We start from the raw sequence: 21,575 nt of genomic DNA, 5'->3' as shown, positions 1-21,575 counted from the left end.
GCAGCAGGGCTAAAGCAGGCTCCCTGCCTGCCCTGGCTCCACACGGCTCCCATAAGTAGCGGCAGGTTCCCCCTCCAGCTCCTAGGCGCGGGGGTGGGAGGGTCCAAAGGATTCTGCGCGCTGCCCCCCACCCCAAGCGACATCTCCACAGCTCCCATTGGCCAGGAATCACAACCAACGGTAGCTGCAAGGGTGGCGCTTGCAGACTGGGCAGTGTGCAGAGCCCCCTGGCCCCTCTGCCTAGGAGCTGGACATGCCACCCACTTCCAGCAGCTGCCTGAGGTAAGCACCGCCCGGAGCCTGCACCCTGCACCCCCTGCCCCAACACAGAGCCCCCTCCTGTAACCCAAACTCCTCATCCCTGGCCCCACCCCAAAGCCAGCACCCCAGCCGGAGCCATCACCCCCCCTGCATCCTAACCCCCTCCCCCAGCCCGGAACCCTCTCCTACACCCTGAAACTCTCATTTCTGGCCCCACCTCTGAACCCCCTCCTGCACCCCAAATCCCTAATCCCCAGAGCCCTCACCCCTCCTGCACTCCAAACCCCTGCCCTAGCCTGGTGAAAATGAGCAACTGAGCGAGGGTGGGGGAGAGTAAGCAATGGGGGGGGGTGGAGTGAGTGGGGGCAGGGGCAGCGTGTTTGGTTTTCTACAATCAAAAAGTTGGCAACCCTAGGTGGGATACATATAGAGAACTAGGAAAAGCTGAGCAAACAGTCTGGGACAAGAAACTAAGGGGGCAAAGTGTGTGAGGGCTGATATTGGATGAGAGGCCCAGGGAGGAAGACTGGAACTGAGAGCCTGTGTGGTAGGGATCGGTGGGCTGAAGACTGGAGAAAAGGGACTGGGGGGTAAAGGGTGTTAAACAGGTCTGATGAGGAAATGGGAGGGAAGGGACAGGGACTATGAGTGGGAGTTTAAGGAGCCAGTGGATTCTGCCCAGAGGTGCTCTGTCTTGGGAGGAACAGGGACAGAAGAGTCGGTGCCCATTAGAACACACTCCTGCTCCAGAGCCTAGAATAGAACCCAATATTCCTGAATCTCATCATTCTTCTATCAGCAAATATTTGTGAAACCCTCTGGCAAAGTGTGTGTCTCACCCTCTTCTAGAACTGGTCTACACGGAGGGTGACAAGCCACTATTGCTATCAGTTACTCCATTAGCTCAAGAGACCTAGAGGTAGAGGTCTGGTTGGTGGATTTAACAACCCCTGATGACCCATGTGGGTGTCAACATGATACCACATGATAGAACTGAAGGCATGGGGTTTTTTACACACAAAAATACATTAAAAGAGCATTAAGGTTGCAAAGTTGAACACACAAAAGTTAGGAAAAGCCAGAATTAAGGTTGCCTGTGCAACTTTATTTTGGTCCTCTTGTCTGTCTTTAACCATTTTTTCCCACAGGTACCCTGCCTCATTCAGTGAACAGATGGATGATGTGTGGGGATGAATCAGGACTGTGTAGTGAAGGAAGCTGTTGTCTATAGAATCTCTACCTACTTTGTGGTAGAAGTTGGAAGATGTATACTATTTGCACGACTGGGACAGGTGAGTCTAGGCCTGCCCAAAATTAAAAGCCCACCCCCTCAACTAAGGAGGAGGAAGCACTAAGCCCAGGCTTTACTTGAATACTTGGGACAACCAAGGAGAAAATATGAACAGGAGTGAAGTCAAAGGTTTAAAATGAGGGAACTAGAGTAGGACTCCAAGAAGAGCACCCCAAACACCACTCACCACTTTTCAAAGGAGTTTAAGGAACCAGTGGATTCTGCCCAGAGGTGTGATTGTACGCAAAATCAGAAATAGGCCCCATAATCACAAAATACCCACCTTCCTCTTCCTGGAGTGATGGATGGCCAACTAGGAGGAGGATCACAATGAGGTCCCACAACTTTGTGGGGTCATGGATGGGGCATGCTTGTAAGGTATGTAGTGAATGGTTAAGGTAGTTATATGCTACCATGAAGAATTGGATTCTATCCCTGCATTTACCAGAGAGTTCCTACGTGATGCTGGACAAGTCACTTAAATCAAACTTTTCACAGGTTGTCACTAACTGCGTGTTCCTTGTTTTCTGGGTGCCCAACCTAAGACCATGAGTACCACTATCTCGAAGTGCTCCGCTGCAAATGAAGTTAATGGGAGTGCTTTGAACATATATAATGCCATATAATGCTAAGTACTCTAAAAAATCAGGTCCTAAATGCCTTAAATTGTGCACTCCAAATTGGTGGATATTTTTAATCGTTGTGTGCCTCAGCTCCTCACCTGTAAAATGGAGGATTATACCACTGTCTTACCTCACAGAGATGTTGTGAAAATAAAATTTAATATTACAGCAATGGAAAAGCCCATGAGAAAATTAGTAATTCTGCATTCAGAACATGGTTCGAATAGTGCACAGTAAATAAGGCCTAAAATCATATGTTGCGAAAACAGTATGAAACAAAATATTCATAGATTCCAAGGCCAGAAGGGAACATTGTGATCATCTAGTCTAACCTCTTCTATAAACACATACCACAGAATTCCTACAAAATATTTCGTAGCACATATATATCTTTTAGAAAAACATCCAACCTTGAGTTAAAAATTTGTAGTGATGGAGAATCCACCACAATCCTTGATAAGATGTTCCAATGAATAATAACCCTCCATGTTAGAAATGTACACTTTATACTGCATAGCTGCTCATTCAACAGCACTATCCTTTGCACTGAATGAGGGAGGGGTCCTTGTGGTCATGTAATTAAAGACTGTGGATATGCATTATGTTACAAGAGAGCCAAATTAAGTTTGCACACACAAATTTAATTCTGGCATCTCCCTAATTTTTGAATGCTTGACTTTTGAATTAAAATCCAACAGTTTCCCATCCAGGAGTACTTTAGATCCAAAACATCTGTTCCCTAGTTATTTTCCACAACACCAAATGGACTCCATGTAAGAGAAGAGAAGTTAGTTTCTCAGGTTATGTTCAATTTGGAGTTCAAAGTCACAATCAGATGATGTTTGTTGGTAGAATGAACAGGCGAAAACTACAACACAAACTGAATAGCATAAGAAGTGGAAATCACCATGCTAAATCTCTCCTCTCGAGTAAACCTGAAACATGGAAATGAAACATTAATAATTGCCCGAAGAGACTGCAAAGATAGTATTAGAATGCTGCCAGAGTAATCTAAGTTTAGGTAAATACTATCACTACTAAGACTAATATAATACTAATAAAATACTACTACTACTACTAAGACTAATAATAATAACCCCTTGTCAAGGTTCCTTCCCCAATCTGAATTCTAGGGTAACAGATGTGGGGACCTTCATGAAAACCTCCTAAGCTTATTTTTACCAGCTTAGGTTAAAACTTCCCCAAGGTACAAACTATTTTACCTTTTGCCCTTGGACATTATTGCTGCCACCACCAAGCGTCTAACAGATATATAACCGGGAAAGAGTCCGTTTGGAAAAGTCTTTCCCCGCAAAATCCTCCCCAAACCCTGCACCCCCTTGCCTGGGGAAGGTTTGATAAAAATCCTCACCAATTTACACAGGTGAACAGACCCAAACCCTTGGATCTTAAGAACAATGAAAAAGCAATCAGATTCTTAAAAGAAGAATTTTAATAGAAGAGAAAGTAAAAGAATCACCTCTGTAAAATCAGGATGGTAAATACCTTACAGGGTAATTAGATTCAAAACATAGAGAATCCCTGTAGACAAAACCTTAAGTTACAAAAAGACACAAAAACAGGAATATACGTTCCATCCAGCACAGCTTATTCTCTCAGACATTTCAACAAAACAGAATCTAATGCATATCTAGCTAGATTACTTACTAAGTTGTAAGACTTCATTCCTTTTCTGTTTCCAGCAAAAGCATCACACACACAGAGCCTTTGTTTCTCCCCGCCTCCAGCTTTGAAAGTATCTTGTCTCCTCATTGGTCATTTTGATCAGGTGCCAGAGAGGTTATCCTAACTTCTTAACCCTTTACAGGTGAAAGGGTTTTTCCTCTGGCCAGGAGAGATTTTAAAGGTGTTTACCCTTCCCTTTATATTTATGACACCCCTAGATCTAAAAGCACTTTGCAGAGGAAAGAAAATATCATTATCCCACTTACAGACAGAAAAATTGAGGCGGAGATGCATTGTCTCTTTCCCGTATAGCTATGACCTCATCAGGGTGGAGAGTAAGCGCTTTTAGGATGTCTTGACACAGGACTTACCTACTTACACCCTGATCCACCTGACACAGCTCATGTTAAAAACCACTGCTGGCACAATTAATACACGTCACTGTTATTACAGCTGTCTGCAAAACAAGATCACAGTCCCTAATTTTTCTTCCTCTGGATGGATTTTAATCTTACAGTTCATTTTTTCTTTTTGCAACCTTTATCACCAAAATAATCCGAACAACTAAATCATGCTGCTGCTTTGAATGCCCCTCATTAGAAGCAGAGTAAAACACAACAGGGTGCAGAAAGAGAGAAAAGCATACCAAAATGCATACAGAATAATCGGTGTTGCTACCAGAATAAAAATCCATCAACAACAATCATCCACCAACAATTTGTGTTGCTCTAACAACAATACATGCTGGCTGCACTGGGGGACTAAGTGTGCATTACTACTGTACTTAGCTTGCAAAGTTTTTAACCATGCTACTCAAAATACATAATAAAAACGAAGCTGTATTTGTGGGGTTTAGCTTGATGAGAAGATATGAAGTAAAAGCATTGGAATCCAGTTTGGAATTACAGAAACATTTTACATTTATAAAAATCCTCTGAATAATAATTCGTATGTGTTACCTGTTTAGGGCCTATGCTTCCTGTATCCCATTCTTTTTCTTCAGCAAAACGGAACTGCGTAAAGGAATCTCCTGTAGAAGGGAAGTAAAATGCAACTTTAATTTCAAACAAAACAACAGGCATCCCCCAAAACTCCCCCACAATAAAAGTAAACTCATTAAGTCCAGATGAATAAAAACCTGCAATGTCTACATATATACATTGATTTTTTTATATCGCTTTCATTCAGGCCCCTTTAAGAAAGCACATCTAAGCTAAGACCCACATTGTGCTAAAATTTGCTCTGGTCTGCAAAAGAGTTACAAGACCAATATACATATTTGAATCTTCACACAGATAAGTCAGTAGATGATATCCTTTAGCTTAACTACGAAACAGAGCTTTAGGAGAAACTTTTCAAGGACAGAATACGGTAGGAAAGAGAAAACCAGTCTTCATGCGATATAATAGTAACTCTTAAATGCTTAAAATTTAGAAAGCAAATAAGAACCCCACACCTATTTGTAAAAAAAAAAAATCACACAATTTTAAAGCAAATCTCATGATTATTTGAATGCTTGTGATTGGCAACGTTCAATTAAGCCACTTGTGAAAGTTGATTTTCTGCTGAAAAAGGAAATAATTAAACCAAGAGGTTTTCATATTATGACAACTGTGTTGATGACGTCAGTGAGGCCAACAAACAACTCTGTGACACCATATACTACAAAGAAGTTGAAGACGACCCCACACAACAATTCACCCATAAATTTAAGATCATCATCAAATCCTTCCACAAACACCACCAAGAGAAACTCCACAACCTCATCCCCCAGGAACTCATCCCAGAAACCTCCACAAGCTTTCCAGAGATACACAAACCAGGGAACCCTGGTAGACCCATCATACCTGATCACAGCACTCTTACTGAAGGAATGTCAGGACTCACAGAAACCATCCTCAAACTACTCACCACACAAAGGGCCAGTTTCCTTCATGAAAAACAGACTTCCTCCAGAAATTCCACAGCTTTAACCACCTCCCTTAGAATACCATCCTTGCCAATGTCATTTCCCTACTTACCAAAATCCCTCACAATGATGGTATTGTTGCCTGTCTCAAATTTCTGCAAGACAATGGACAACACTCAGATATCCACTCCAAACATCACCAAACTCATCCATTTCATCCTCACCAATAATAATGTTACATTCAACAACAAATACTTTGTCCAAACTATGGGAACAACCATAGATACTAGGATGCCTCCCCAATATGCCAACTTCTTTACAGGCAACCTCAAGGAAGAAATTCTGGACAAATGCATGACAAAACCAATGAAATACCTGAGATACATCAATGATATTTTCATCATCTGGACAGATGACCTAAATTCCTTTATAGACTTCTATCACAACTCTAACAACTTCTACCCATTCAACAAACTCCCTCTAGAATTCTCCCATTCCAGTATTAACTTCCTGGACACCACGATCAGCTTCAGTGATGGAACCCTACAGGCAACTATATATAAGAAACCCATGGATCAACACACTTATCTTCACAGATCCAGTAACATACCCCCAAAACACAAAGAAATCTATTATCTACAGCTAGGCATTCAGATAATACAGAATATGCTCTGAGGAGAAAATCAGGGATACACACCTTAATATACTTAAAACCACCTTCACCAGACAAGGGCATTCCACCAGACAAGTAGATCGCATCATGGAACAAGCATCCCAAATACCATGAGCGAACCTGCTTCAAATCGGTGGGGGGGTGCACCCACTGACTGCATACTCCTAGTTGTCACCAACCACTCCACAAGAGAACCCATAAAGGATACTATTAAACAACTACAGCCCATATTTGATGGGACCACAAATATGAAACAAATCTTTCCTGAACCCACTCTTATGCCCTTCAAACAACCCCCAAACCTCACCAGACTCATCATCAGAAGCAAGATTACCAAAGACCAGCCACTAATGTAATGATGCTGCCATAACAACAGGTTTAAAACCTGCAGACATATTGCCACTATGATCAATGCTCCCCACAGCACACATTTCAAGAGTACCTTTCCCAGGCCTGTCACCTGTGGTGTACCTTATCTAGTGTACTAAACGTCCCAATAACAACTACGTAGGTAAAAAGAGATGATCAGTATGCTTTTAAATGAACTCACACAAAAATGATACAAGACAAAAACGCCGTATCACCCATAGGCAAACACTTTCACAAAACCATCACTCCACATCAAACCTCTCAGTCCTCCGTTGTCAAAGGAACAACACCTTGTACAACACCTTCAGAAGAATAGCCTGGGAGCTTAAATTCATAATTTTGTTCAACACTAAAAATCATGGATTCAATAAAGACACTGGAATTTATGGCTCATTAACAACAAACCATAACCCACTAACCCTCCTTTGTCTTACAACGGCAGCAGCGTTAACTGCCCGGTTCACTTTGAACAGTCTCTTACAAAATATTAACTTCTGATGCAAAACAATCTGTTCCACTTTGTATTTAGCTATGACATATTGAGGGGTGGTCTACACTGAAAAGTTTCATTGGGATGGCTATGTCACTCAGGGGCGTGAAAAAATCCACATCCCTGAGAAACGCAGTTTAACTCTCAGTGTAAACAGTGCTAGGTTGATGGAAGAGTTCTTCTGTCAACCTAGCTGCCCCCACTCAGGGAGATGGATTACCTACAGTGATGAGAGAACCTCTCGTCATTGTAGTAAGTGTCCCAAACTGACATGCAGCTGCGCTACTCTAGCATTTTAAGTGTAGACATAGCCTGAGTGCCTTTCCCAGCACCTGAAGAAGAGCTCTATGTAAGCTTAACAGCTTGTCTCTTTCATCAAAGGAAATTGGTCCAATAAAAGCCACCTTGTCTCTCTATGACACCATAATCATTCATAACTGGTCCTCCTCAGAAACACCAAAGATCTTTTGCATCATTTCCCATGATTCATCACAAGGAAGCAAGGGCTTCCACAGCTCTTCAAAGAAGTTGCAACAGTGGCACCAGGATATATGGGGTGCCTTACACATCTAAGAATGGTTGGCTGCAAAGCAGCTGAACAAATCCACTACAGCAGAAACTCCTCTGGGATCAGGAGCTGACTTGTTACTCCCCACTCCCCAAACAACTGCCTGCCAATTGTTTCTGGGGGTCACAGAGACCCACAGGTGAGAATTGCTGAATTAAACTATAGATGAAATGTACCCTTAACTGGGCTTTTTAACTACAGTGACAAAGCATGCCTTTCAGATGGAAAAGCAATAACTACAATTCACAGAAGCCACATTTAATGCAAATTAGGTTAATGAGAATGCTGGTCTACCCAATTATCTTTTCAAAAATTCCTTTAGCCTGAAAGTAACTTCCTTTTACACTATGAATACTAATAAAACATCATTCAATGACTCTGAGCTCCTTTCAAATACAAAAGCATATTTATGATAGATTACAATCCTTACAAAGTACTATTTATATTTCAAAACAGTTTACAAATATACTTAAACATATTTAATTGAATATGAAACATTAACTGTCATTTTTTACAATAAGTTTTAATAGTAATTATTGCACAAACTGCAACTGTGAAATGAAATGACAGGACCTCTAAAACACAGCAGATTTTTCTATCACGAAAAATGCCATTTATCCAATTAAATGAGATGATTTAAACAGGAATGCATGTTTTATACCCAAATTAAACTGCACCAGTATTAGCCTGTTGATTTTTTCATATGAATAACACAATAATTTGCAACATCTAACAAAATATTGTCAATATTCTTTGAAATATTTTTAAAATGTCAAATAATAATACGTAATGCCTAAAATTCAAAAGGTGAATCTCTAAACTGGAGAAAAGAACTGACAAATGTTTTTAACAAAGATTTGATTCTCAATATGTATACCATTTGTCTTTTGTCTGAAATATTTCATATATACTACTTCATTAAAAACAAGAGAGATAAAAGGTTACAGATAGTTGTATATGTGCAAATTGGATAGTATCTTTAGCACTTCATGTTCTGAGTAGATTTATATTATTAAAAAAAATCCACAGTACAATGTAATCCCTATAGGACTATGACATGATTGTGCCTAAAGGATTATAGGGGTAACAAGCAAAAATGAACTTCCTGCCCATAATTTTATCTTCTCCAAAGTGGGTACCCACTGCTTCCATCAGTCCCATACTGGGTTCTCCATCTTTAATCATTCATACATTGGGAATGGAACTCAAGGTTCCCCCGACACCTCCCCCCTTTTTATTTACTTATTTATTTATTAAATCAAGCTCCTTGTCTGCCACTCCTGCTGGTACTCTAGAGGAAATACAATAACTTTCAGACCACAGGCATACTGCCAAAGCTGATGAGACTCAGAGAACTAAGCCATATTAGAAAAAATTAATATTGAAATCTAAGGATCTCAAGCAGGAACTGAAGAACCTCTGATTGGTGGAACTAGAAAAATGGCCACCTATTTACTATCCTGTTCAAAGATGACTATGAGTAATTTGTTGTGCCAGGCTAGGGTGTTGCTGAGGTCAGATCTGGTCAAGAACCAGGTAATCTGAGCTTCCTCTTAGAATCCCCCTCTGAATTCTTTGGACCTTTGGTAACTGAGGATATAAGCAGAGATTACTCAGGTCATAATTTCTCATAAGACAAAGGAGGAAGATTCAAAGCCCCTTTTTAGTGAGTTCTTACTCTTCTGGTTCACAAAATCCCTGAGTACATCTGCTCAATCCACTGGGATCAAAATTTTCCTTTGTTGTAGACTGGGGAGAATTTGACTGATTGGTTTCAAGTGTTTTTGGGGTAGCTTCTAAGACAACCAACTACTAGTGGACCTCTTCCTCTCTGGACTGGACTATTCAGAGTCCACAACCTTTTCCTAAGATTCTGATAACAGAACAATCCATTTACTCTTCTTAAATTTACTTCACTTTTAAGAAGGGCTTAAAGTTGGAGGGAGCTGGATGAAATGGCCTGTTATTTTTAAGGTGGAATAAATCAAGTTCAGCAACCTCTTAACTTTTTCTTGTAGGCAATGGCAATTCCAAATCACTGAACTTATCTGAGGCTGATCAGGAGAGCTCCTTTTCCAGAATGTGGCTTATGTGACCACTTGCGAAACTGACCAACTCTCCCAAGGATGAAGATCACTGAAGCCTCTTTTTCCTAACGGTTTTTCCCTTTTGGAGGTCAGATTTTGACTGGGAAGAGCCAGAAAAAAAACAAACTTTTAAGATTTAATTCAAGGGAATGCAAGACCACTGATACCTATGAGATCTGAGCTACTTTGTGTGGATGCAGACAGCAGGAGAGAGAGCAGTGTCTGGGGTCTTCTATGAAGACTCAAGACCCAAGGATATTTGCCATGAGGAGAGGTCCTCCTCAAAATTTTTTAGTTTTAAGTAGAAAATCAAGGCTTGTGAGTTGGGAAGAATTAAGAACTGCCTGTAAGATATAAAGCAGTAAACCCATCAATATGTGATGGATGGAGCAGCAGTTACCCACAAGGAGAAGGAAAGGGACGCAGCAGAGGTGTGGGGGAAAGAATCTGTACCTGTAAGTTCCATGGCTAGTCACAAATATAAAGACATTCTGAAAACATCATGGTAACTGCAAAAACTAAAATCATGTGCTTTGTGATGTCACCAGAACTCTGAGATGTGTTATTTCTTATTCTTATTTTTCCTACACTGTGCTTCATGAACCGGTGTATCAACAGCTATCATTTACATACAAAAATCCTAATTGTTTAATTACTGTAAAAGGTGTCCTAGATTTTCCTTAATTTATATTTCATTCTTCAAAAAAGTTATTTGCACATCTAAATTGATAAAAGCCATGTGATGATGGCAAATCCATGAGATACTTCAACTAATAAAAAAGTTCTAAGATTTTTTTTATTATACCTCTGATAATATAGAACACTAAATGTCCAAATGCAAAGCTTTACCCAAAATAAGGTGCTATGATGGAACGGAACAAGTTTTGAAAGTCATGAAGCATATAGGGAAAACAGCCAAGGAGAACTAAAGACTGGAACAAATTTAAGAGAAACAAAAAAAAGAGGGAAGAATGGTAATATTAGAAAGGAAAAAACAAGGAAGTCAGCTGGAGACTGGAAAGAATGAAATACTATGCCTGAGAAGACTGAATGGTGAAAAAAAAAATCATTATACAATAAATGTCAAAGTGATTCCTTCAGTTTCAAAAGAGAAATCACGGTTATCTCCACAGACATTCTTAACACCTCCTTAATGAAAGTGTGCGCACAATGGTAGCTTTAATTAACTTCAACAGCAGCCCTTCAGAAAATCCTCCATGAGGTCAATGAATTTCTCAGGGTACAGAAATGTAAAGTACAACAATCTATTAATTAAGTTGCACAGCTTTAGTTTCCTTCCCACTAACTTGCTTACAAACAACTACCTCTGCTATCAGTAAGAGATGGAGCACCTCATGGGCACACAGAATCCAAAAGATAACCATTAAAAAACTTAAAGGCATTAGCAAGAAAACAAAAATTATGGAGCAGCCCGATGTGTATGATTTATATATTTGTAAACTGACCAGTCAAAGAACAACATTTCCTTATATTTTTCCACAAGCAGTGAGTCAATCTTGCCATAATTTTGGACAATTTCTTAGCAGCTCTATCAGCAAATATCACCTTCTACTTTTTAAATGTCTACTTTTTTAATTTTGTTTTTATTTAGATTAGCCTACACTCTCACTAATGCAATCTTTCACTCTGACTAAGGGTATGTCTATACAACCCGACGAATCGGCAGGCAGCAATCGATCCAGTGAGGATTGATTTATCGCATCTAGACTAGACACAATAAATCAACCCCCGAGTGCTCTCCCGTCGACTCCTTTAGTACACCGCGATGAGAGGGGCAGGCAGAGTAGACGGGAGAGTGGCAGCAGTCGACTCACCGCAGTGAAGACACCACGGTGAGTAGATCTAAGTACATCGGCTTCAACTACGTTATTCACGTAACTGAAGTTGCGTAACTTAGAATGACCCACCCCCCCCCAGCGTAGACCAGGCCTTAAGTCTTTGACTAAGATTGCAAATTTCTTCTACCAGTGTGATTGTGTGACTTGCCACTAGCATAGCAAAATATTGAGTGGAATAAATAAACAAACCAAGTGGAACTACATGCAGCAAAATCAAGGAGTCTCTAGAGGTGTATCTACACAGCAAAAAAAGACCCCATGGTAACAAGTGTCAGAGCCCGGGTCAACTGGCTCATTCTGCAGGACTAAAAATAACAGTGTAGAAATTTGTGCTTGGGCTAGAGTCCCCGGCTCCAAAACCCAGTGAGGAGAGAGGGTCTCAGAGGCTGGGCTGTAGCTTAAGCCCAAATGTCTACACTCTTACTTTAAGCTCTGCAGAGGGAGCCCCATGAGCCCAAGTCACCTGGCCCTGGTTCAGAGACTCTCTGCCACAGGTTTTTGTTTTGTTTTTTGCTCTTTGCTCTCTAGACATACCTAAGAGGTCTGCATCTATTCATTTTAATCAGATATTATTAAGATCAGTACATTGCAATTATCCTACAAAGTCAATACGTTATCAAGGACCCAACAGCTATTTCTAAATAACATGCCACCATAACTAATATATTTTAAACAACCTATATTTTCCCTGGCTCTGTCATTCACTAGCAGGTTTGCAAATAATATAGTACAAATCTGTTTCAGAACATTTGTGCAACAGCTTGACATAAGATTTCAAGCTACCAGCAGCCAATATGCCTCTCTGAACAACACTTTTAGCTGATTAGTTTGAAAAATTACTTTGATTTGTTATTTAGAGATAGAAACTAAATGAAAATGTATTACAAAATTACATTATAGAACTAAATATTTAGAATACATTTAGCTCCACCTTAAACAAGACAAGATGGACCATGTTACTGTACATGGATATGAAGGCTTTTATATCAGGTCCTTTTTTGGAATTCATTAAATTAAATCCTTTGGGTATTTACATGCACATAAAAGTGGAGGATGTATTTCCCTTCAATCAGTGAAAACTGTAATGTCTGAATGCATCACTGACTTTGATACTGGCAAGCCTGAAAGTAGTAATAATTCTTAGGTCCCATCTACAGTACAAATGTAACTATATCAATGATCCTTATAGTCTACACTACAAACTAGAAAGCACATTTGTAACCAAATTAGGGGACAACTGTGCTGGAAGCAGATTCCCCAATATTACTGCATGGTGCTAGCAACAGCAGGAAGGCTAGTATAGACCAAACACTAGCATTTTCAATGCCATGTAGGCCTGCTCTGAGTGGGATTAGATAACAGACTGGTAAAAGAATTGGCTTCCAGTCCATGCTAGCTCTCCCATCATTGCTAACACAGATGGAACCGCACTACTGCTACCAACAGTTGGAGAACTCTAATAAATCTCTACAGGTGCAGCCCTATGGCCTGTCTTCACTCTCTATGTAATCATGTCGAGAACTATGATGTAAACTGGTATCCTTATCTGGTTACAAATATGCTTCTACTTTGTAGCGTTGACTAACAAGATCTTTCACATCGTTATATTTGTAGTACAGGCAGGACCTACCACTACTTCCAAATTCCCCAATACAGAACTAAAATGTGAATTACACACTGTCATGACCCTTGGTATCTCAAGACCGTGGGCTCCACTTCAGGGCAGATTGCTACATAACAGGGAAGCTAACCCAGTGTCACCTCTGTGACAAACTCCTTAGACACACCAGCTAGCCACACTGCTTATTAACTTCCTAGGCTTTTGCCAGCCTTAATATAGAATTTAAATAGTCCCCTTGGAAACCCCAGTCTGTCTTGACACCAAGTAAGTGGACTCCTGCGATATTAGGCCCCTTTCACCATAATATCACAGAAAATCCAAGCAAGTTCCTCTGTTCCCAAGGGACCAGACACATACCACTGGTTAGTTCCTCCTTAGATCTCCCTCCTTTATCCAATACAGCAACGCTTAATCCAATCCTGTAATAAACTTATTTAGGCTTTATTAATTAAATGAAAATGAAGCAAGAGATATTTACACAATGCTAGGAATACTAAAGACACAGACAGACAAAGACAAACTGAGGTTATCATTATATAAAACTTTTGTTTGAAGTAACAAAGTCTTATAGGTTCAGCTTCTGAGCCTTATCCCAGATATAGCAGCTAAGAGTCCTTTAGCTGTCAGACAAAGGCCTTGCCTCTTAGGTTTCTTTTTACCAGGCTGGATCCTGTTTCCTTCCCCTAGGCAGCTTCTATCCGAAAACCCTGCCTTGTTTCTTTTCTGATCCCAGGCCCACAGATGCAAAACGTGATGGGCAGGGAGGAGTCCATGAGGTAATGCTTCAGTGAAGTCATCCTGTGTGACTCATTCCTGGCTGGGAGTTTTCCCTTCTCCATTGCCCTGTACACTGGTTTCTACCTCCTGTATTGAGAATCTGGACATGTTGCTTTTTAATAGGTATAAAGTGACCAGTCTCTCCCCAAAAGGATTTAGCAATTTCTATGGGCAAAACTCAGCAATGATTAATGGCTTTTGTTACCACAGGGTCTGTCCCAGCCACGTGAAAGGTACACACGAACAGATATTCCTTCTACCATGAGAAATAGAGATATTAGCATATGTGTATTACAGTCATGCATTCACCAGCATTTAGGAAAGTCCAAACACTACATATTTTACTGCAATTTTAACTTAATTTTAATAACATTCCACTAGCATCAAGTCCGACAGACTTTCAGTTGATACATAGGCCTAAAGCTGATTTAACCCTCCAGTATCACAAACACACTTTAAATCTAATCAATTTTCAAGATCAGAAATAGAAACCTAGTTAATTTTAGAAGATTTTCTTCAGGCCCAGAGTCTCAAATACAAGTATAAAAGCCCTTAAAAATATATGATAATAATTCAAACAAACAGACATTTAAAAATCTCAAATTTTCATGCCCACAAGACAGTAAATCTAGCATCATTAACAGTGCTCCAAAATACTGGGCAATTAAATTTCCATGGCATATTTTCTAATTCATTTCTTCTAGTAGTAAGTGATCTTTCTAGGTTTCCCTCTCAAAGCTCTACATCAGTTGCATGGGTAAACAGACTGAAAGCTAAGAACAACATACATTTTACAGGCCCATCATTATTTTTAGATTTCTAGCTGGCTATGTACAGTTGTATATATAAAAGAGCCACCAAGGACGTTAAGAGGAAGACTACAATATTTTTAACAATTTATTTTGTCATCTGCAGCTGGGCCCCCATTGTTTACTTGGTCCATTGAGAGAGAAAAAGAAGAAAAAATTACTATACCACATGCATGCACTACCTAAAAATGGCAGGGGGAATCATAGAATCATAGAATCATAGAATATCAGGGTTGGAAGGGACCCCAGAAGGTCATCTAGTCCAACCCCCTGCTCAAAGCAGGACCAAGTCCCAGTTAAATCATCCCAGCTAGGGCTTTGTCAAGCCTGACCTTAAAAACCTCTAAGGAAGGAGATTCTACCACCTCCCTAGGTAACGCATTCCAGTGTTTCACCACCCTCTTAGTGAAAAAGTTTTTCCTAATATCCAATCTAAACCTCCCCCATTGCAACTTGAGGAAGCACCAGTTTTATTGTTAAACAAAAATTAATAAACAAGGAACCTTTATGTATAAAATAAGCTCTATATACTATTTTAACTAGTTTACCCCAGACAAGGTTGGGGGGAAGGAAGAACATATGGTGCATAACTAATTTTCTCTGTACCTAAGCCCTCTTATAAGTCAATGCAAGTTTCACATTCATACAGCATTTAGAGAAAAAGAAAAAGCCTGTAACAGAAAACAAAATCAGACTAAGCTATGTTATGGTAGGTTGCGTAAACTACCTCCAGCAGGCTGTCTTCCCCATGTGTTACTGCCTTTTTTCATGGTGAATAATTGTACAGCAGAAACATAATATTTACATGATTAAGTTTGATTAAATGTTTCTTTAGTACGGCTCTTAGCTGCAACATGAATACACAGTATTGGAACAATCTGTATTGAACAAAACAAACATATATTCAAAACTTCACACACAAAACCATATAGCTATTCATGGGGAGCTACCCTTCCAAGGACAGGAAGTTGAATTCTTCTCTATTATTCATTTCTTTCCTGAACAAATAATGAAATGGAATTTCAGTGTCAAGTTTTTGATTTCCCTGCAAGTTAAGTTTAAACCTTTGGTTAAGTTTAAGCTAGTCACCTTCAACATTAGCACTTTTCCTTAAGACAAGTCTTATGGCACTTTTCACCATTGTGAATTTTTTTGAGGTTACTAGTTTCTGCCATTTTATTTATTTATTTTTAAATATAAATATAACCTGCTTGTTGGTCAAGTTAACTAAAATATAATAAAAAGACTTCATTGGACATCTGGTCACTGGCTTTTGAACTATACCATCTATATGAAAACTGATGGGAAATTGGAAGACCCTACAGCGGAAATTCATAAATTAAATTTCCTCAGACAAATATTATAACTTCTGCTGTTTCTCTGTGAAGTCTGTTTCTGAAGTTTTTTTGTTCACATATAGCTACTTTCAAATCTGTTACGGAATGTCCAGGAAGATTGAAGTGTTCTCCCACTGGCTTTTGTGTTACCATTCCTGATGTCCGATTTGTGTCCATTTATTCTTTTACGTAGGGACTGTCCTGTTTGGCCAATGTACATGGTAGAGGGGCATTGCTGGCACACGATGGCATATACAACATTATTAGACATGCAGGTGAATAAGCCTCTGATGGTGTGGCTGATGTGGTTGGGTCCTCTGACCGTGTCACTAGAGTAGATATGGGGACAGAGTAGGCAATGAGGTTTGCAACAGGGATTGGTTCCTGGGTTAGTATTTCCGTGGTGTGGTGTTGCTGGTGAGTATTTGCTTCAGGTTGAGGGGGCTGTCTGTAAGCGAGGACTGGCCTGTCTCCCAAGGTCTGTGAGAGCGAGGGATCGTTTTCCAGGATAGGCTGTAGATCATTGATAATGTGCTGGAGAGGTTTTAGCTGGGTGCTGTACGTGATGGCCAGTGGTGTTTTGTTATTTTCCTTGTGGGGCCTGTCCTGTAGTAGGTAATTTCTGGGTACACGTCTCGCTCTGTCAGTCTGTTTCCTCACTTCCCCAGTTAGGTATTATAGTTTTAAGAATACTTGATAAAGACTGTGGCTTCTGGGGAGCATATTAAAACTATAAGGAGGTGAATATTGGGAGCCCTGCCAGGTAAAATGTCCCTTTCAAAGGCAAAGGTTAAAATCCCCTGAACTTGGGGTCCTGCATAGGTGGTAGGTTTATGCTGTTGTTCCAGACACACTTTAAACATTCAATGTCACATGTGTACTAGTGCCTTTTGTAGTTTTCTTTTCTTGCTTACAATGCTGTTAACTATTTCATGCTGATGATACCATATGCAATGCCTATAGAATGACATCTCAAAAGTGTTTCTGAATAATAAATGAAGTTTTGGCCTAAAAATATCAGAGTAGTTTGATATTCTGGATATGGTATTTTGCATTTCTGCTTCGTTGCACTGCATTTATGAGGTGCACTGCAGCATGCAGCGCATTGTTGTACTTAACATCAGCCTGCTAGGAGTTTCAGTTTTAAAATGTAGTGAAATAATAGATGAGGCATAATACAATAAATGCAAATGACAAAATATAAAGATTTTTTTTGTATAGGAGGCTGAGAGATTAAAATTAATAAAAGGTAACTCTTGCAACGTTCAGAGTTTCCATTTGGATAAGTATGGAAAAGTTTGGAAGTTTATCTGCAGGGTCCATTTTGAAGTCCTGTTCAAACTGAACTAGTTCAGTTCCATTCCTTCTGCCCTTGTGATTAATGTATGCAAATCAATATACATTAAATTTATCAACATTAAATTTTATTTGCTATTTGCCATCAGATTTCCAAGCTCCCTCTTATTTTGTGGCATTTAATACAAATAAATATTTGACTAGCATGTTGATCCTTACACATAGGGTATTTATATGAGCTAAAAAGAGCAGAAGTCCATTGTTGGATTCTTTCACTTGCTGTCACTAATAATTATATATCTTAATTTTATGCTTTATGCTAAAATACACTCTGACTAGCACTTCACTTGTATTTTGCAATTGTAGACACAGAATTTAAAGGTGTAATTTCACAGCTTATTCTTATGCATCCTAGTCTGCTGCCACAGGCCTTTCTATACGAGACCCTTCTGCCTGCCCAGAGGGAGATTCCTTGACTGGACCTACTTTAATTAGTCTTGAGGTAGAGAAAGAGAAGGAGGTAGATGGGTACACCCAATAGTGTTGTCCTAATTCAGAGATGGGCAAACTATGGCCCATTGGCCACATCTCGTCCGCGGGACCCTCCTGCCTGGCCCCTGAGCTCCTGGCCCAGAAGGCTAGCCCCTGGCCCTTCCCCTGCTGTTCCCCCTCCCCCGCAACCTCATCTCACTGTGCTGCTGGAGCAATGCTCTGGGCAGCGGGGCTACGAGCTCCTGCTGGGCAGCGCAGCTGCAGAGCCACAGCGTGACCCAGTGCTGTGTGCTGCGTGGTGCATGTCTGGCTCCAGCTGAGCGGCACAGCTGCCTGTCCTGGTGCTCTGGGCGGCACGGCTGTAGCACCGCCAGCCACCAGTGCCCCAGGCAGCGCAGTAAGGGAGAAGGGAGCAGGGGGGGTTGGATAGGAGTCAGGGCAGTCAGAGGATGAGGAATAGGAGGGTTGAATGGAGGCAGGGGGTCCGGGGGGGAGGGGGAGTCAGGAAGGACGGGGGGTTGGATGGGGCAGCGGGGGCATTCAGGGGCAGAGGTTCTGGGGGTGGTCAGGGGACAGGGAGAAGGGGTGGTTGGATGGAGCAGGGGTTCTGGGGGGTCAGTCAGGAATGAGAGGAGGGGTTGGATGGGGTGGTGGGGGGCAGTCAGGGGCAGGAGTCCCAGGGGGGACGTCAGAGGACAAGAAGCAGGGGAGGTTGAATGGGGGCAGGGGCTGGGCCATGCTGGCTGTTTGGGGAGGCACAGCCTCCCCTAACCAGCCCTCCATACAATTTTGGAAACCTGATCTGGCCCTCAGGTCAAAAAGTTTGCTTGCTCCTGTCCTAATCGGTCAATCAGGAAACTGAGCAGAGCATATCCATCCCATCCCACCATAAAAACCAAGAGCACAAATACAGAGCTGAAGCAGAAAATAAAACTGAAGAAAGTAGGGAAACCAGACTGAAGAGAGTGTGCAGTAGGATGGGAAGAAAAAACTAATGGAAGGTAGTAATAAGTTCCTCTGCCTATCAAGTTCAAACAGCAAAGGGAAACTCATTGGGTTGACTAAGTAGGAGCAGAAGTTTTTATGACAAGTTGTAGCACAATTTGAATGAAAATACACCTCTAGAAAACAGAGCTGAAAATGTAAGCAACTTAGCCTTACCTGTATTATCATCATTACAAAATTTATGCTTAGAAGACAGATGTGCCCAATTCACCTCATCTGTTTTTCTGTTCTTTTTAGAACATACTATGAAATTCAAATTTCAATCTTTTTATGTAAGGCTAAGATATATTTATAATGTAGTCCTACTCTATAGAGGGATTTTATTTTGTAAAAGTTACAGTAGAGAGTTCCATATTTATTGTGTCCCAATCACATATCTCACAGATTTGCTCATTTTACAAGTAAAAGCATCAGAAAGTCAGTCAATCTGTGCGTTTTCTGGCTTGTACATCATCACCAGTAATAAAGATTCTGCAGGCCAGATCTTGCCCTCAGTTGTACTTAAGTAACCCCATTTCCCTCAAATTATGCCCTCAATTACAGCTGTACCAACCTATTCTCCTCTTTGGGGTTGCACAGATCTAACGGGTCAAAATCTGCAGACAATGGGGTTAATCAAGAGGCCTTGCAACTGGAACTTAGCTAACAATTTTCTTGATAATGCGCAAACCAGAACAGAATGGAATTCACTCTCTCACAGTTGTACTGGCTCTGCGGGGCTTAGTAAAATCTTGCATGTATTTTTTTCTTCAATAAAAAAAGTAATACGTTGAGTAAAAAGATGGCATTTTTTTCAGAGTAGAACCACACTTCAAGACTTCTATCAGCATGAGCTTCCAGAAGTGATCCTTTACTTAAACCAGAAGAGCTCTTTTTTCTGGGAGTAAGCTTGAAGGAAATTATTCAAAGCCCCTCCATAAATCTCTCTAATAAATGTGTTATCAAACACATGTTAATAAGGTGTGGACAGGTCTCTACTGATGGGTGAATGCACTCAGAAAACTGTACATTGATTCCTAAGTGATGTCTCTGACTCATGACTCATTGTTTTTGGAGCCTTAGAACTATTTCTACAGAGACGTAAAAAAAAAAATACATGGAACTGTATAGGTCTAGGTAAGAATAAAAAAAGTGACTGCCCCTTCCCAGACTCACGGAGGCTGCTGCAAGTTTCTGATACTCTGCCCTTCCCCTCAGTCTCCATTTTAGGGTCTCTCTCCTCATTGACTGGTTCCAGAGTCTACTACTTCTGCTGCTCATAGCGTTCCAAAAATTTGTCTAAGCATTCCCATTTCATGACTAACCACAGGATTCTGAATAGCAACAGCAAACGCTAAGAAAATACTGGTAAGTTTTCACTCCGATTTCATGATGTGCATGTTTGCTGGTGATGTCTGAGGAGAAGCTTATTTCAGTTTGCTTTGAGAGTCCTCTGACCCACATACCAAAAATAAACCCAGCTATTTTTCTTATTTAAGTGCCTAAATTATCTGTCTTTCTGGTGTTGACCATCAATCTTATTCCATTCCAGTGAAGGCACTAGAAGGCTCCACAATGCTATAACCTCTAGAACTTCTTAGCACCATTTCATGTAGCTCTCTCAGGCCAACTCTATTTTACAAACTTACATCTGTAGAACTACATCACTCAGGAAAAATCCACACCCTCAGTTATACCAACCTAACCCCAGGCATAGACAGCACTATGTCAATGCAAGGGCTTCTCCTGTTGACACAGCTACTGCGTCTCACAGAGGTGGATTAACTATGCTGATGGGAGAAGTTCTTCCATAGGCACAGTAGCATCTTCAATGAAGTGCTACAGTGGCACCACTTCATCATTTTAAATGTAGACCTACCCTCACTCTATTCATGTTTATTTTGTTCCTTAGTAACAGAAAAAGAGAGTCTAAATACAATATGAAAAAAAAACAAGTAATGTATCTGTGTGAGGAGATGATGCAGAAGGGAGGAGGATTCTGATTTTGTGGAATACTGAAATACCATCAGCTCTTCATTATTTCTATAATTGTATACCTATTCTCCTCAGTTTTTGAACAATACATTCTGTGACAAAGCTCTGTCCTTGCCTCCGTGGGTCCCGCGTTTCCTGGCAGATTTCGCTAGCCTCAGAGGCTCACTGTGACCCTCCACGTAACCCTTCTTTCTCTAGAGACAAGGGTCACAGTCTACTGAGCCATTTTCATCATAAGCCAGGGAGGGAGGTGAGGAGAAGTTATCCTTCCTTACACAGTCTCTGTTGTCTCCCAGTCTCAGTGATTAAATAGGGGGCTAAGGTGGGAGGGGGGAGCCCGGGCTCACCCTCTACTCTGGGCTCCAGCCCGGGGACCCTAATAGTATCAGCTATGGTAGCTCACCTTTTAGAAACATGACATGTACAATTCCCTGGGCTACTTCCCCCA

General features: G+C 40.7%; 1 protein-coding gene across 1 annotated transcript in view; it reads right to left on the bottom strand.

Moving 5' to 3' along the window:
• AVEN (apoptosis and caspase activation inhibitor) overlaps window positions 1-21,575 on the bottom strand; it is a 172,877-nt gene that overhangs the window by 13,248 nt on the left and 138,054 nt on the right. The window contains exon 3 of the mRNA XM_038405166.2: window positions 4,821-4,891. Within this exon, the coding sequence (XP_038261094.1) occupies window positions 4,821-4,891 (71 nt within the window). The remainder of the gene's footprint in view (window positions 1-4,820; window positions 4,892-21,575) is intronic.

The sequence above is a fragment of the Dermochelys coriacea genome, chromosome 6, assembly GCF_009764565.3.
Source record: "Dermochelys coriacea isolate rDerCor1 chromosome 6, rDerCor1.pri.v4, whole genome shotgun sequence".
Taxonomy (NCBI): domain Eukaryota; kingdom Metazoa; phylum Chordata; order Testudines; family Dermochelyidae; genus Dermochelys; species Dermochelys coriacea.
This window is presented reverse-complemented; position numbering and strand designations above follow the sequence as displayed.